This window comes from Eriocheir sinensis, chromosome 62, assembly GCF_024679095.1.
Source record: "Eriocheir sinensis breed Jianghai 21 chromosome 62, ASM2467909v1, whole genome shotgun sequence".
NCBI lineage: Eukaryota > Metazoa > Arthropoda > Malacostraca > Decapoda > Varunidae > Eriocheir > Eriocheir sinensis.
This window is the reverse complement of record NC_066570.1, coordinates 4,069,076-4,087,288: the sequence shown is the minus strand read 5'-3', so window position 1 is coordinate 4,087,288 and position 18,213 is coordinate 4,069,076. Positions and strand designations below refer to the sequence as shown.

The window sequence follows — 18,213 nt, the reverse complement described above, 5'->3', positions numbered from 1 at the left end:
CATCCATTCTGCTCTCATTCATTCCTCCCTCCCTGAACCCATTCGTCCCTTCATCCTTTCCTCCTTCCCTCTATTCCTCCGTCCATCCATTCCTTTTCTGGCGCCGGAACTAACCTGTCCTTCCCCCCCTCCTCCTGTCCTTACTCCCTCCCAAGACGGCATTTCTCCCTCATTCCCCTTACTCGTACCGGAAACACGAATATTCCATTGTTTAAACCTGAGACTTCACTTCTTGCCTCACGCTTGTCCTCTCCTATACACGACAGAATATAACTCCCTTGCTCTTCCTAATCTTCCTTGCAACTTTTCTCCATTCCCTCTCCCTTCCACGACACAACACACTCACTTGCCCTCCCTGTTCTCCCTTGAAGTTTATCCTCTCCTCTCTCTTCGTACACAACAAAATATCACTCCCTTGTTTTCCTGCTTCTCCCTTGTAACTTATCCTTTCCTCTCCCTTCATACACGACAGAATATAACTCCCTTGCTCTTCCTAATCTCCCTTGCAACTTTTCTCCATTCCTCTCCCTTCATACACGACAGAATATAACTCCCTTGCTCTTCCTAATCTCCCTTGCAACTTTTCTGTTCCTCTCCCTTCTTACACGAGGATATAAGGATAGTTTCAAGAGCCCAATCCGCCTTCACACGTTAACTTCCGAGAATCATTTGTATATCACACACCTTCCTTATCCATAAATGTGTGTAACCTCTCACTAAACCTTAATCGTATTTGCATCTCTCTCCCTCCCTCCCTCTCTAGTTTTATCATCTCCCTCGATACATCTACGTCCCTCCGTCTCCCCTTCCCCCCCTCCGTCAGACAACACTGCACCAGCCAGAGTTCAAGTGGATATCAATTCCTGAAGACGTCTTGCCCGCTGAAGAGTGTACGTTTTGTGTGGATGAACTAATGTTGGCGTCACCGGTTGGTGCTAACATGTGACTACGACGCTCTAAAAAATCATGTAAAAATTGGCCCTTAAGAAAAAACAGGGTTGACATTGAAATTATATTCGAGTGGAAACTAATAGTATATACACGTAAAGAACAGATAGAGATGAAAAACTATGGTGAACGGTAATGATAGGAAAATAACTATTAAAAGCCTTTCGAAAATATTATAGTAAAAGACGCGACGATAACCAGGCAGTAACACGAATGAAAAAACGAGGAAACTAAAAGGAAATAAACTAATGGAAACTAAGTGAACTAAACAAATCATGAAAGTGCATCATAGAAAACAGATAAATAAGGAAAAATTAAACTAGAAATAAAGAAAAAATGGAGCTGTATGAGTGATGGAAGCCAACACCACCACAACCACCACCACCGCCTTCCCGTCACCACCACCACCACCACCTACAGCCACCCTTCGATCTGACCTCCCCCCCCACGATGCCGCTGACCTGGCTGGGGGCGTGGCCAAGGAGTACTAGCAGCCCCCCCGCCCCCCCGCCCCGGCCCCCCAGCAACTCCGCCCCCCCTACCATGCCGCTGCCCGCCCCGACACGATCAGACCCCGCCTCCTCGTCTTAGCAGAGCGACATGTTACTTCAGACCCGCGGACGCTTGGTACGTGACTGTGTTCGTTTGTCTAGGGCGTGCCTGGGGTCATCATCCTCACAGTAGGCCATGCCGCAGCGCGTGGGTCTTGCATGGGGTTGGGGTCTTCGTGGTGCAGTGGTTGGCGCACACGGCTCACAACCGAGAGAGCCCGGGTATCGAACCCGGGCTCTCTCGGTTGTGAGCCGTGTGCGCTAACCACTGCACGACGAAGACCCCAACCCCATGCAAGACCCACGCGCTGCGGCATGGAAAAATTTGGGCGGCTTTTCCGATACCCTACGCCCCTGTCCACCCAGCAGTGAATGGGTACCAGGTATTAATCGGGGGTTGTGTTGGTTGTGTCCCGTCTCCTGGGGTCTGTTCCCTTCTCTTATAATTCCTTCCCCTTCTGTCTCTCTCCGGCATATGACCACAGATGTTGCGCCGACTTAACGAAACTTTCCAACCTCTTGCGTAGGGTTGTAGTTTTTAGCTTCGAATATAAATAGCGGACGCCTCGCGGCACTTCTTTCTCACGTTCGGCCTATATGGCGCTGGCAGGCTTTCGTGGTAGGACCTGCTGGTCGGCCTAATGGTGCAGGCAAGTGTTTTTTAGTGGCGTCATCTTGCTTGATTTATGACTTATGCTGCCCGAGTTGGGCGCCGACTCAACCGGGCCGGGATGGAACCTGGGCCTGCGAAGTAGCACCTAGACGTGTTAACCACGGGTCGTGAAGGACGAGAGAGAGAGATGACGTGTGTGTGTGTATGTATTCGCTGAAAGGTTATATATATCGTTCTCTTGCCTCCAGCCTTTAAATCTATCACCTCATCTGTCTCGCCTCGCTGATCCTCTCGATTACCTCATTACTGGTGCTGCTTCTCTTTATTTTCCTTTATTTCCATCTATCTTTCCTCACTCTTATCTCTCAACTCGATCCAATTTCTCTCCTCGCTGCTGCCAAGGTCTAAATCAGGCGCAGATTAGGTGACGTTCTTTAGATCTTGGCTGCTACTCTTCGTCCTCCTGCCTTCCCACAACCCTCGCAACGGGAGGCTGCGTCAAGGTCGAGGACACGCGAGAGCCGCTATGTGTAGGGGGGGGGGAGTGAAGGGGAGAGCGCTTCACCACGTCTTTGAGCTGGCTTGAGGCTTCTCAGGGCCAGTTCGAGTCCAACACAGTCATTGTAAGCGCCCAAACCAAACTATATTCTCCTCAATGATCAGTTATTTCCACTCAAAACCAGGTACTAATAGAGAGATTTCCTGATGTGTGGTTTCCTAAAATTTCCTCCTTTCTATATCAACACCAAACAAGGAATTTTCGTCGTATTTTGTGTCTGGTTGGGGAGCTCACAAACTTGCTGTATTGGACGGTAAAACTGGCCCTCAGTCATTGTCGCCGATATCTGTTGCTCTCGACCAATAGTAGGTAATCAGCATTTACAGACCGCCAGCACGGAGTTGTCAGATCCAGAGATTTAAGGTGACCGCCGCGGCGAGGCGAACGTATTATTTTGGTGACCTTCAGAAAGACAAATGAAACTTGCGTTGACCGAATACTCATCCTCTTAACCCTGACCTTCTCGGCACAAGACCATCCTGTGGCTCTAGTAGTGGTCATAAGCTATTAAGACGATTTCTCTCTCTCTCTCTATTTTACTATTATCTCTATTCTCCTTCTCTCTTTACTCACCTATTCTCTCTACTCTCATATTCTCCTGTTCTCTCTTCATTCTCCTATTTTCTTTTCTTGTCATTTTCCCTTTCCAAGTTAATGAGGTCAGTTTGTTGCTGCCTCTGTTCCTCACCTATACTTTAATATCATTTGACATACACAGAATATTGCATCCATTATACATCTCTTCCTTTTATAAATCTGAACTGTTCTTTCCAGAGTCTGTCTTCCATCTACTATTGCTTCTAATATTTTCATTGGTCATCAATTTCATGCCCCTATAACTATTGCACTCCTTGACATCTTTGTTTCCATGGATTGGTATTACTATAATCGCCCTCCACTCATCTGGTATTAATTTCTTACTCAAAAATCTTTCATTAGATCCCAGAGTAATTATATTCCTTTTTATCCAGGGGTTTTACAAGCTCATCTGGGATTCCATCTGATCCCACTGGTCTTTCCATACTCGTCAAGGCTTACTAACATATCTAAACATAGCTACTGTACAGGGTAGTATACAAAAAAATCAAATGCATAGTTTTTGTCCTCATGAAATGTATAAGGGCATTCCCCTTCCCCTGTGCTGTCATGGACTATAATCACTGCCATGCATATAGCCACCTCATTAGTCATTACCAATGTCTCCCGTAGAAAGGAGTTGCCATCGTCCATTTTTATTATTCACATTACTGTGTCCCTGATTACCGATGGTCCTCGTAGAATTATGGAAAAAAAATTCATGGTATACTGACAGTGGTTGCTAGACCAAACCAGAGAGGGAAGGGAACTTTGTCGGAGTGATGTGCAAATGTGCATAAGAATAGCCGGTCGTCAAAGAAAATCACCAACAGTTATGCCAATGACTATTCATTTCTAAACTGGTTGTTGTCAGTCATGCTCTCAGTACAGGAACAAAAAAAAAAGGCCCACATTTCACCTTCACATAGTTGTGGCAGACCAGTAAAAGATGATTCCTGGTGTGTTGGCCACCACTGTGGGGCTGGAGGTATAAAACACTTATAAAAATATTATTTGCAAGTTTGGACCTTATTTATATCATTCTGTGCATAGAAGACCATGGCTTTTGGAATCTTTTGAATATTACAAGAACAAGAAAGTACTGGAGTTAATGCATTTTGCCTGTAGGGATGTTTTTACATATACAAACACTTAAAATGTTCAGTGATGTAATACCACTAAGTGCTGGGGAGCAGACTCAGGCCTTCTGAGTAGAAGTCAGGGCAGCAAACCATCTGAACCACTGATGAGCTGAAAGGTCACCCCACCAGGGGCCACTTATTTGGCACTATACCTGACGCCCCGGCCCCACACTGGGCATGAAGGAAAGGCGACCCCACTTCCACTCACGGTAGCTGGAGATGCCTCTAACCCTTAAATGCAAGCAATGGGTGAATTTAACCCATTATTAGGGAAATAATAAAAAACAGTTGCTCTCTTTATCAAATCCAAAACCAAAGTATGAAAATACAACTCTCGCTTCATTTACAAGCAATATATAAACACCGTACAAAGAAAATAAGTTATTTTTATTTTGTTTTGAAAGAACAAAAATTAACATTATTTGACAATGACTGAGTGTGTGTGTTAGAGCGTGTGAGTATGAGCGAGTGTGAGTGTGACAGTGTGTGAGTGAGTTTGTACATGCTGGGAAAGGCCCTTGTCCTACCGTGAACTAGTTACGGGTGATGATGTTGATGCTGTGCCTTAATGCAATGTAACAGTCTCGATAATAAAGTTTAACTGAACTGTAGAACTTCGTACCAAACGGGAAGACCTCATTCTACAACTCTACATTTATGATTATGGGAGGGTGGCGTGATGACTAAGGATTCTGAACCACAATACATGTAAAACCCCTCAGTAGCTAGTATGCAACCCATCACTGATTGCCAAAACTACTCTGGATATGATTTCTTCAATTACTCTCACTTTTGCAGACAGAAGAATGCCCAAACTGTCTCAAAGCAATAACTCTGAAATTCCTAACTTAAGCATTTCTCCCCACTGCTGAACATCTTGACTTACACATTTCTCCCCATTGCAGCACGACACAAGATGTCCGTTGGTCTGTCCTGTGCGGGTGAGGGTGTGCCTGTGGGTGTGGGTGTGGCTGTGGCTGTGGACCTGGACAGGTGTGGCCCTGAGTGTGGGTCAAGGTGCAAGTGTGGGGCGAGGGACCATCCTGCAGGACTTCCCTATTGCAGCCGAGGAAAACTTTTACTCCTTCAACCCCGATGGAACGTACACCTTCTCCTACGACACAGGTGGGCGGGACAGTGTGTGAGTGCATGGCAAGGCGGAAAGACGTGGTACATATAGTGTTTACATTATACCTGAATTTGTAATAATGCATATCCTACACAACCCATTCTCATCCTTGTATAAACATCTGATCCTATTAATAAAATGCCCCTCCCACACCATGTATCCTCAGAACATCCCACAAATCCTCTCTATCAACCTTGTCATAGGTTTTTTTCAAGTCCATGAAAGCAGCAAACACCTTTTCTAAGCACTTTTCAATTACCTATCCATATTTTCAGTGCAAAGACCTGATTCACACATCCCCTCCCTTTTTTAAATCTCTCTTTCTCCCCACCGACTATTTTCCAGAATAGTGTTCTTCTAATACAAGTACTACTAACTGAAATGTGTGCAAGTGGTCAAACATGCCCTGTATAAACAGTCAGTTGTTGGAAGTAGCATTAGGGGCACAAACTGAATAACTGGGAACATGTACGATAGGCCATCAATTCAACAAGAAATAGATCCCAAATAAAGTTGTTGAAATAAATACTGAACTAATGGGATAAAGTTGTTTAGGACCTTGGCTTGCAACAGTGAGCCACTGATGGAAAGTTTGGGACACTGCTCTACATTGCATTATGCGGCAAGTCACGGCAAGTGTAAACAATAGGATGATATTTTGATAAAACAACATTTTGAGAACTTACCAAAGGTTTAGTGGTCTATAGGCCTGCTTTTCTCTTCATCATGAATGTGATATAAACAACACTTCTGAACCTTACCATCCACAGGGGGTGGCAAGCACCAGAGCTTCCGTATCGAGATGAGGGACGCCTCTGGAAAGGTGTCCGGGCGGTTTGGCTATGTGGATCCTGCCGGGGCCCTGCACATCACAGAGTACCAGGCAGACAGTGGCGGCTACAGGTTAGTAATGCTGGGCTGCTTGCTTCGTGACCTAAAGAATTGCACCAGATGAGCTGTGGGGAGCAGAGGAGTTGTCCATATGACATCTTGGGCAAAGTGAGAGATTCCAGTGCCATGACGCTGTCATTTCAGACAATCAAACACTCTTACAGTATTTTAAGAGCCAGCTCTCACATCTACTTCAGGTAAACATCGAAAATAAAACTTATGTTTTGCAATTAATCCTTTCCAACTTAATGCGTAAAAAATTATTCATATTTTTAATATTTATTTTAAAAATTTCCTTTACCAGAGGTACCTATTTAGGACATATTGAAGCCATCAGCTCAAAAAATTACTATGAATTATGACCACCAAACCTAAATCCCTAGACCTGCTAATACAGTGCATTATAACTCCTTGCAGAGCCAGTGTAGAAGTGTACCACCAGGTCAGCCTTGCACCTCCTGAGCCTCTTGTGGTGGGCCCCCTGCCAAAGCGCCCTCCCTCTACCCCCAAGCCTCCTGAGGACCCCCCAAAACCACCCACCATGCGCCCCGTGGGACCCGCCCCCTTCTTCCCCCCTCCACAGTCCATTCTAATTATCGGGACACTTCCCAAACCTCTCCAGCCAGAGGACAGCGAACCAGACGAAGATGCCCCAGACCTGGACGAGGAGTCTCTCTTCATATTACCGTCTGACCCTCCAGTACCCAACGTGGTGCCCCTCAGCCCAGTGGGGAACACCTCACCCAGGGACAGGCTAAACACCCCACCAGGCACTGATGTAGTGAGTATCCTTCAAGGAACACTCACTGACATCCCCCAGGAGCCCTCTGAGGATGATTCTTCAACAAATAGTACAGTCCCAGCTCCTGATGTGCTTCCAGAAGACAGGGACCAACCAGGGGAGTCCAAGGAGCCAGGCAATGGTGGCCCAGGCCAGGCAGGAGCACCAAGCATTGCTCACACTAACCGGCGACTGCCAGAGCTGCCCCAGCCCACCAAGGACAGTGACTCCATAACTCAACTAGAGGATGACAAAATTAACCCAACCAAGACAAATCCAGAAATAAAAGCTAAAAACAGAACACAGTCCTCTCACCACACAGCAGAGGACACTCATGACAGTGACAGTGTGCAACACAAATACTTCCCAAACAGTGAGTCTCTTCAGCCCTCTGCCACCACCATCACCACCTCCACAATCTCTAGACTAGCTGAAAGAGGTGCACATGGACCAACTCCTGCGGTGGTGAGCACATCATTAGTGTTGCCAGCCACACAGGAGGACACCAAGAGCCAGCCAAGGGCATCGCATAATCCTCCTCCTCCCTCTCCCCCTCCCCTCACTTACCTTCCAGTGGGTGCCCCTCGCCACCAGTACCCCACAGCACCCCTCCTCCAGCTGCCGCAGCGGCCCAAGAGCTACCCAGCCTGAGTCTCCCGCAGCACACGTGGAGCTGCAGACAGGACTATCCTCCCAGAAGTACGGCAGTGACTTGTGTAGTGAACCTGAAAAGGTCGGGGAGACCTAAATCAAAGTGGACTCAAAGAATTTTACACAATGTAACCAATAGGAAATTTATAGTAGTTGTATATGTCAAACAGAAATGGAAAAAGTACCATACATGTTTGTGTCACACCACACACTGAAGTGTATTACAGACATGGATCCGATGCAGAGTTTCTTGCTCTTCAGCCAAGTGTAAAACGTGTGTTCATGTGATACATAGGAATAAAAATAAATCTGACCAGTAACTCCTGAGTGGATGGTGCACGAAAGTGAAAGTATTGCTCACACACATTAGGTTCCTCAGGGGACTGACTAGAGTAATCAAAATCTTTACATTTAACAAAGTATGCAGATGTGCATACTATCAAAGTTAAAGAAAATGGTATCAAACAAGTGAAATGTATCCTGCATGATGAGACATTGAACAGCAGGACACTGTGCCTGTCCCTCCCAGTGAGCCAACAATGCCTGACTTTGTCATTTCCAAGGACGTGTTCACAAGGTGCAAAAATCTCTAGTTCCTCCACCATTTGTGTCCAGAAACTGTGATGGACTCAACCAGAGCATCACACTTGCTAGTCATGTTCAGAATAATGCAATGACAACCTGTTGTAGTCAACAGAAAACTCTTAAAGATCTCTTCATATTCTGAATCACAGTCATACTCCTTTTTGCCAAATGCTAAAAGTAATTACATATACTTTGTAAATAGTCACGAGAGCATTGATTCCACGATGACTAATCCAGACACATGCTGTGAAGACACATGCTGTGTGGCACTACAAGGGTGATGCTGACCCAGCAGGCACAGTACAAGCCTTCCCTCCATGAAATCATGTACAAACTAACACTGTGTCATAGATGTTTCCATACACTGTGAATTCTAATCTCCTATATTACTTGCTGGTGTTTGAAACAAACAGTGCACTCTTCCAATGAGACTGGAGGTTCTTGTTTGTAGGAATGGTTTCATGAATTCCAATCAGCAAGGCAGGTGATGGGTGTGCCTAGTAACAGGCAACCATACATTACTATAACTGTAAAGCTGATGACCTTAACAATAAATCTTTAAAAACTGGACATGCAATTTCTTATCTCAGTTACTGCCTCTTTTGTAAACCACCAACAAAAACTGTGAATGTTAGTCCTTGTCCTATTTCCTAGGTGTGTCTGGACATCCCTGACAAGTCTGGCTGCAGCAGTCTCCACATGTCCAGTCCATGCCCAGCACAATGTCCTCCCCTCACACTCCCATCCTTCCTCATGGAAGAAGATAACCGTAACAAAAGAAGGGAAAACACTGCATGAAATAAGTTCCACAGTCCACACACCATTACCATTAGTATTCTTATCAGTTGGGGAAATACACTTCGGAAAATTGAGCCGTGGTATAGATTGAATACTGTCGAACTTAAGGCTGATAAATATCATTACTTTGACAACAGTTCATTCTTTTTGACTGACTTTCCCAGAGCAGCCTTTTTCCTGATGCAAGTTCTACTCAGAATGGTGCTCGTGAATGGGTGCTTTCCAGACTCCATGAAAGAAGGGAGCAGCACCAAGCCATCCCGTCCCTTTGTGTGACGGGAGACGGAAATACAATGCCTCCCACTTGCTTCTCTAAAAGGACTGTGAGACACACAATACTTCATTCAAATAATTCAAATAGTTTGGTATGAAAATACACAACAGAGAAGAAAGCATTGCCAACCTTGCTTAATTTCCTGTAAAAGAAAGCCACTGCAGGGAAGCCTGGCCACTCCAGTTGCTTCTTGCCACCCTTCCATCAAGCTGACAGGGGTGAGTAGGCTTTCAGTGATGCAAGATCCATACTAATGTATTAACTACTGTAAATATTTTTTTACTGTCAGCTTCACTTTTGGCAAAAATAAATTTGGAATAAGTTTTGGTAAGTAATACCCATGACACAATCTGTCAGGCAAGAGTAGCCGATTTATTTCAGTCAGAACACTTGCAAAAAGGCAATTTACAGTTACTGCAAGGTGCCTTCCTGCAGAAGTAGGACTGCTGGTTTGATGGCATGTCGGTGCCCTCTGCCAGCATTCACAATAAGGAAACATCAGCTGCTAAGTTAGTACATTCCCATGGGCTGCATATCACTGTAAGCCTGATCTTACTCACTTTTATATCGCCTTGATAAAAGAAAGTCAAGAAGCAGCTGGTTTTACCATGTATTGTTTAAAGACATTCAGACATGTTTATGCAGTATATAAGAAAACTATGCAGGAAGGAAAGTTGCAGGAGATGGACTAGGGCAAAACAGCTAAAAAAATGCCCACAACCTGCTGCTCCTCATATAAAGAAGACAGAATCGAGACATTATCAAACTCATTTTCTGGGGTGAGTACTGACTGGAAAGGTGCGTGCAAACTGGCAAACACACTACATGCACAGATACTATTTCTCTTCTATTAGTTAACTCATGTATCTGTCTCTTCTATCACTCATCCCTTTGTGTGATCATCATGGTGGGGGTCTCTAGTGGCTCTTCCCAACACAGCCATCCCAATCATAGACCACACTGCTACCCCATATATATTTTCTTTGCCTCAGATGGGACATGATGATGATGATGATCACATTGAAAACTTAAAATGTACACCATCGAGTGTCAGGGATTGAACCCGGGATTTCAGAAAGAAGGCGGGGCAGCACGCCAACTGAACCAATGATGAGCTATTAAGTCTGTACTATAACAAATACATACAATGATAAAAAACAAGGCATTGTGGTACTAACCAAGCTGCTGTTAAGTGCATGGGCTTAGGAAAACACCGTCAGCCCCGACAGAGGCACAGCCACAACTGGAGACGTTGGATTGCCATGAAGACTCGGCACAGCAAAGGAGTCCCTGCCAGACATGGAAAGTATTAGGCACAATAGTACAGTATGACCTCTATTTAACAAACTAGCTGGGAAGAACACCCATTATATCCAAATGTTCATTATCCCAAGAAAACCTGCAGGAGTGGTTAGCTGTTAACAACTTCCAGCTGCCAAACTAAATAAAACAAAAGATCTTTTTGTCCCTGTATTTTTAATATTAGGTTACCTTTTGGTGCTACCTGCCATGTATTAAGTACCATTAACATGGCCTATCTGTAATCCAAACAGTCATTATAAGTCATATACTCATATATTCACAAGGCTCCCAATGATATGACTTTCTAGCTAGCAAAGTAGTCTTCCTCTGAAGCCTTAACACAACCCCTCAAGTCACCAGTCCTATACAAAAATTCTGTACAAATATGTAAAAAAAAGGTACACGCTTTATTCAATACAAAGACTATCTCATTACGTAGTCTTTTTTTACCCTTGAGCCACTACCATTACTGTAAAAAAAAAAAGCTCACAAAGCACTGTTCATGTAAGGGAAGACAGTATTGTGTGGCCAAAAGAGAAGGTCAATTCCAGACGAGGGGTGTCTTGCTACTCCCCTCTTGAATGAGTTTAGGTCTTCTATTGATATGTATAACTGGTTGTCCTGTCATGCATCTGAAGTTACCCTTATCAGTCATTCACCAAGGAGGGCACATTGCCTCACCCAAGGGGTATCTCTGAGCAAGTCTCCATGCAGACCCCTTCCTGTCCTAAGTACCTCATGGCAGGATCCATTGACTTGCTCAAACTACAAGCTTTGTTAGGAATCTCTTAGCCTCCTGCACTTGGGACTATCTCTCACAAAACTTCCAAGTAAGCAGGGTCAGTTTCTGGGTAATGCCACATGCCAATATTGTCAGAACTGCCGTTCAAAGACCGTGCGGGTAATAGGCCTCAATTCAAACTCCTGGAGTAATTGCTGATTTGACACAAAATCATTTAAGCAATGTCCCATGATTCTGCATAGGCACTGGTACCAAAGGCATCAATCTGCCTCTGCAAGTCCCTTTGCATCCATGTCTCAACACCATAAAGTAAGACAGGGAGGACAAGCAACTTGAGAATCTGAATCTTTGTCGTCCTACACAGATACTGACACCCTATATACATTCAGAGTCCATAATACTGTGGACCAAGCCAATCCATTGTAAGACTTCTTGATGAGATCTGCCATTGTTCTGCACTGAGCTACCGAGGTATGAGAAAATTTCCAAGATTTCAATGTCCTCACCACACACATGAACAGACTGCACTGTTTCATCTGACTAGCCTCCAAAGACCTGTGCCTTGGTCTTGGCCCAGGAGACCTGAAGTCCCAAAGGCTTCACCTCCAAGTGCAGTGCCTTGAGAGACATCACAAGAACCTCCAGTGGCTCAGCGAGGAGTACTGTGTCATTGGCAAAAACTAGGTTGGCAACCATGGTATTGCCAAAAGATCCTCCACATGACTCTGGTCTACAACTCTGCTTAAAACCCTCTCCATGCAAGTGCTGAAGAGTGATGGGGCAAGGACACAACCCTGCCTTCCTCCCACGTTGACATGAAAGATGCAGGATATTGAGGATTTTTATTGTCATTCTTATTCCATTCAAGACCCTGAACCCCTCAGCTGATTTGGCTCAATTACTAGCCACTCACTCCTCTTCAAGCGGCTACAAAGGTCCACATTTAGTTAAAAAAAAACACTCCCCCTTTTACAGCTCTGGGTACATTCCTGTTCAGTCTTGCCTCAGAAAATTCATATATGCTTCCTCACTAATGAGACTTCCTATACAAAAGAGTGAGGTCATTCTTTGTTGATTTATTCTATAAGGTATCAGCTATCATGTGTTTGAAGATACCCTAAACTTAACCTAACCTAACCTAACAAAAAAACAAAGTTATCTTATAGTACTACCTATAGGTCTTGACTCAGAATGTTCATATATGCTTCCTTACTTAATGAGATTTTCTATACAACAAAATGAGGTCATTCTTTGTTGATTTATATCATAAGGTGCTGGCTATAATGTGTTTGAAGATATCCTAAATTTAACTTAATCTAACATAATGAAACCCAAAACAGTTACTAAAGGTCTTGACTCAGAAAATTCATATAAGCTTGCTTACTAAGGAGACTTTCTATACAACAAAGTGAGGTCATCCTTTGTTGATTCATTCCATATGATGATGGCTATCATGTGTTTGAAAATACCCTATTAACCTAACCTATCCTAACAAAACCCCAAACAGCTTGACTCGGAAAATTAATATATGTCTCCTTACTAATGAGACTTTCTATACAACAAAGCGAGGTCACTTTATGTTGATTTATATCATCAAGGTGTTGGTTATCATGTGTTTGAAGACACCCTAAACTTAACCTAACTTAACCTAGCAAAACCCCAAACAGTTACTATAGGTAGTGACTCAGAAAATTCATATATGCTTCCTTACTAATGAGACTTTCTAAACAACAAAGTGAGGTCAGTCTTTGTTGATTTATACCATAAGGTGCTGGCTATAATGTGTTTGAAGATACCCAAAAGTTAACCAAACCTAACCTAACAAAACCCCAAACAGTTTGTAAATTTCTTGACTCACAAAATTCATATAGGTATGCATCCTTACTAATGAGACTTTCTATACAACAAAGTGTGGTCATTATTTGTTGATTTACACCATAAGGTGCTGCCTGTCATGTGTTTGATGATACCCTAATCTTAACCTAACCTAACCTAACAAACCCCAAACAATTACTATAGGTCTAGACTTAGAAAATAATTATTCATATATGCTTCTTTACTCATGAGACTTTCTGTACAACAAAGTGAGGTCATTCTTTGTTGATTTGTACCATAAGATGTTGGCTATCATGTGTATGAATATACCCCAAACTTAACCTAACCTAACAAAATCACAATGTTACAATAGGCTACATCTTAACTCAGAGAGATCACATTTGTTTCCTTACTAAGTGAGGTCATTCTTTGTTAATTTGTGCCATAAGCTGTCGCCCATTATGTGTTTGAAGATGCCCTAAACTTAACCTAATCTTGCAAAATCATAAAGTTTCCAAACTTCATGACTCAGAAAAATTATATATTCTTCCTTACTCACAGATCTTCTGGAAGATTACTAAATGAGACTTTCTATATATCACAGTGAAGGCTTTCTTTGTTCATTTATAGGACAGTTTGTTGTGGAAAGATCATTGATGAATAACAAAGTGGGAGATAAGGCAGAGTCCTGTGGGACACCACTGTTGATAGATTTACGGTAGGGGAAGAACAGTGATCGTCTACCTCTACCACAGCAGACAGAACGACCGGGATGGGAACTAGAGATAAAAGTACAGAGAGAGAAATAGAATCCGTAGGAAGGTAGTTTAGAAAGCAAAGACGTGACAGGCTCTGACGAAAGGTTAGGTTATAGGTGTTCTCTGGTCACCATCAAACCAGGCGCCAACATCTCGGTGCTCAGGGGCAGCTCACACTATTAACGGTCATACAAAGCTACGCAGCCCCCAAAAAAGGTGTGCAACTAGACAGAAAATGTTACTCACTTCGCTGTAAAGTCTTGGTTATCTCTCCTGCTGCCCTCTGCTGACACTCGACAAACTCAGCCTTCTTCTTCCTCTGTGTTGCTTGCTTCTGGACCTCATCTTTCTTCTTTTTCTTCCTCTTCTTCTTCTTTGTGATCTCATCTTAGATTCCTTTTCTTCAGTTCTTCTTCACTGTCTCCCATACACGTTGATTGCACCGTCTTTTACTTCTGTTTCCTTTACCAGCTGTTGTCTCCCTCCCTTACCTGCAATCAGTGTATCATAAGCCGTTATCATGACTACAGAAAGATTACACACAAAAAAAAAAAATGGTGATACAAGTATGATGGTTTCACTTTAATGGAACAATTGGAAAGCCTGCTGAACTTTCTCTAATAAGTCAGTGGTGCTTCCATGTCACATCAACTATTTTCAATGTAAAAAAAAAGATCAATCGGTTTTTCATGTGTTTTTTTTACAATCATAGCATAGAATGTTTAAACTACCACCAGGGTCATTAATTATATATAACAACCCCTGAAAATGGAAAACTCCTTCAGACGTGTCAAATATGTATGCTGGGTTTAAGAATATATGGTCCCTATATATATACTTTTCCATGGAGTGGAGGAGAGGGAGGTATATGCTTTCTCAGGGTAAAGATATATAACAACCTGTTTTTTAACTTGTGGTAGCTAAAGAGAGAGGTAGACGCGAGTTTTGGAGGTGGTTCAGGCCTCCATATATGGGTTACTGCGCTATCCTATCCCTATGTAGCTTACTCATGCCTCGACAATCAATACATAATTACACCATCGGGCAAAGCTGCATCACAAGGAGCTTTTTGCATGGCTCACTGAAGCGCTACCATGGTTTGCAAGTTTCAAATTTTAGTAGCGATTGAAAGGGTGTATCCAAAACTTTTAGCGATGGTTTCATTCTGGCGAGAAAGGTCAGGAGTATTTAATTATTACTCCAAGGACATTATATACATCGCTGAGAAAATAGCTGAGTACGAACACCAAGAAAATCATAGTAGTTGTATATGAGAAGCAATAAATGTTTCAGTATTGTGTCAGGAATGCCAAAGGTACACACACACACACACACACTAAGCAGGTTGGGTCAGCAGGTGTTTTGCAGAAGTGCTCGATTCGGCGGGCTAATCAGCAGATAACAGCTAACCACAGTCCTTGGCTTGCTGACACATCCCCCCCCCCCCCCTCCCCTAGTATTATCTTTTACAATCTTGTCCAACAATGTTCTTTATCCATCTGAAAGGCCGACAATCTGATAATACGAATAATATTTCTTCACAGCTATTACTACAGTAACTATACATTAAATACTATTATGCTTTTATTGTCTAACTACGTGTATTATGCATTAACAACAGCCACTTCAATAACAATATAATAATGATGAGTTTACTTTTGATCTATAGCCTACAACACAATGACCCCAGCACGAGTTTAAATTGACACTAGAATTAGGTGTGGTATAATCATTATTCTTCTAAACGATGTCAATTTACATACATTTTCTTTATGGTTAGATAAGTAAATCAGGTATGCATGCGCCTCTTGCGACAACGAGCACATGACACTTTTAACCTACTGGTCCATATTTTTAATTACAGAGCGGACACAGGACTTACAGGGAGGACACATGACTTTCGGGGAGGACATAGGACCTTCATGGAGGACACAGGACTTTCGGGGAAGAGGACTTAGAGAGACAGGACTTTCAGGGGGGACACAGGACTTACAGAGACAGGACTTTCAGGGAGGACACAGGACTTACAGAGAGACAGGACTTTCAGGGAGGACACAGGACTTACAGAGAGACAGGACTTTCAGGGAGGACACAGGACTTTCAGGGAGGACACAGGACTTTCAGGGAGGACACAGGACTTTCAGGGAGGACACAGGACTTTCAGGGAGGACACAGGACTTTCAGGGAGGGCACATAACTCACAGGGAGGACACAGGACTTTCAGGGAGGACACAGGACTTTCAGGGAGGACACAGGACTTTCAGGGAGGACACAGGACTTTCAGGGAGGACACATGACTTACAGGGAGGACACAGGACTTCCGGGAAGGACACAGGACTTACAGGGAGGACACAGGACTTTCAGGGAGGACACAGGACTTTCGGGGAAGACACAGGACTTTCGGGGAGGACACAGGACTTTTGGGGCAGGACACAGGACTTTCAGGGAGGACACAGGACTTCCATTACAACTATTTCCCAAGGCCACAGAGAAGATTAACGTGGTTTTCATGAGTGATTTTACCGTTCAAGATGCATAAGCCGTGTAAAACTATAACCGGGATCAGAAAACAGAACATGAAAAGCCCAGCAACTTATACGAGAGGCTTTTGAAACAGGCGAACTGAGGCGCCGATACGTTTAAAAATACGGGGTTTATTCGTCACAATGCTTTTTGCAATCTGGTTCGAGGGTCTCATATTTGTATTGGGCAGCTTGTTCCCCTGTGGCATGTCTGTTGTTGCTAAGCGGGTGCGGTCCTTACAGCGCTGTGAGTAAACCAAGAGAAAATTCAAGTTTACCTGCCCACGGGTGGCTCTTACATTTGTAGCTATTGGGCAGCTTGTTCCCCTGTGGCATATCTATTGGTGGTATGTGTTTGTGGTTCTTCCAGGTGTGTAAACCAGGTGAAAATTCAAGTTTACCTGCCCCCGGGTTTCCTCAGGTGTGTAGGGCAATCGATCACGCGCGTAGGGGGTCACGGAGGAGAAGCCGCAGGGCGTGGGAACTAATGTTGCATGCGTGTGTGTGACGGCCTCGTACTCCCACCACAGGAGTAGTGTCGTGATGCACAGTTTGCTTGGACTTCAGCAACACTCCAGTCATTTTCAGTGTCTGTCCTCTGAAATGAGGTGGCCCCAGGAGCAGCCGATCCAGGGCGTGGCTGCGTGCGTGTGTGTGTGCGTGTGAGGTTACCGCGCCAGAGTATGCTCCCACCAAAGGGATGGTCTTGTGATTCATTCGTTACAGGAATTCGAACCAAATTTCCCAGTCACGATTATTCTTTAATTTTAAGTGACCTTAGTCAGATTCACTTGGCCGGAGCGGTGCTGCTAAAACGGAGGGCGGGGTCCCTCGTGGAAGCTCCCATATAAAATTATAAGATAAAACCGCAATGATTTATTCAAACAAAGATTGACATTGCCCCTCCCCCACAGATAGCATGCACCTCTCCTCCTTATTTGCAGATCCCTAGCTACGCCACTGGCCCGAGGCACAGCCTTGCCCGAGGGCGTGGCAGCTCCGATGGTGGTGGTGGGCGGTGCCTCTGTGGCAGAAGTTGCTCCAAAGACCTTGAGTCGTTCAGGGTATTGATATAGCAATCACCCGACATTGCCATGCTTATTATCGCATTCCTCGTCTTATGATCTTTTCTTAATTCCTCTCACATGGTCCACCGTAACAGCTAGGCGTTACCTGTCCGAAGTTGTTATTGTTATCATATATTGCAAGAAGAAAAAAATCATGTTTGCTTTTCATCAGCCTAATAACCTATATATTACGTTTGTCAGTACACATAACAGGAAGAGCGTCAACTGCATGTATTCGATCAATGCTAAATGAGATATTGTAATTTAAGAACTGTAGCTACCTCCTGTCAATAGATGATATATATCGTATACCGTGTTGATGGAGACGAAAAAGATGATCATAAGTATAATAATTGTGATGTAAGGATCAATGATAAATTGGATTAGGAAATATTTCCCAATTCTCGTGATCAGTACAAAAACACTGAATGATCTATGAAGACATTTAATCTGTCCATCTCCATGTGTGTGTGTGTGTGTGTGTGTGTGTGGAGGAGGGAATGTGAGGT

General features: G+C 43.8%; 1 protein-coding gene and 1 long non-coding RNA gene across 6 annotated transcripts in view; one reads left to right on the top strand and one right to left on the bottom strand.

Annotated features, from left to right (window-relative positions):
* The window catches only part of LOC126986637 (uncharacterized), a 48,649-nt gene extending 39,655 nt beyond the window's left edge, over window positions 1-8,994 (top strand). For both annotated transcript variants that reach the window (XM_050842917.1, XM_050842918.1), the window contains exons 3-6: window positions 764-1,575; window positions 5,295-5,514; window positions 6,289-6,421; window positions 6,827-8,994. In XM_050842917.1, the coding sequence (XP_050698874.1) occupies window positions 1,549-1,575; window positions 5,295-5,514; window positions 6,289-6,421; window positions 6,827-7,841 (1,395 nt within the window). In that variant the 5' untranslated portion in view covers window positions 764-1,548 and the 3' untranslated portion in view covers window positions 7,842-8,994. The remainder of the gene's footprint in view (window positions 1-763; window positions 1,576-5,294; window positions 5,515-6,288; window positions 6,422-6,826) is intronic.
* Window positions 4,139-17,288, bottom strand: LOC126986640 (uncharacterized). Of its 4 annotated transcripts, XR_007739849.1 has the most exons (8): window positions 17,039-17,288; window positions 14,362-14,606; window positions 10,677-10,788; window positions 7,758-7,915; window positions 6,280-6,452; window positions 5,276-5,503; window positions 4,424-4,620; window positions 4,141-4,229 (listed from the first exon to the last, which is right to left on the bottom strand). It is a non-coding gene; the product is annotated as an uncharacterized LOC126986640 (long non-coding RNA). The 4 variants fall into 4 exon arrangements; XR_007739848.1 differs by having other exon boundaries at window positions 4,139-4,620; window positions 17,039-17,285; XR_007739850.1 differs by lacking the exons at window positions 4,141-4,229; window positions 4,424-4,620 and having other exon boundaries at window positions 4,678-5,503; window positions 6,280-6,474; window positions 17,039-17,287.
* Window positions 17,289-18,213: the final 925 nt, after the last annotated feature.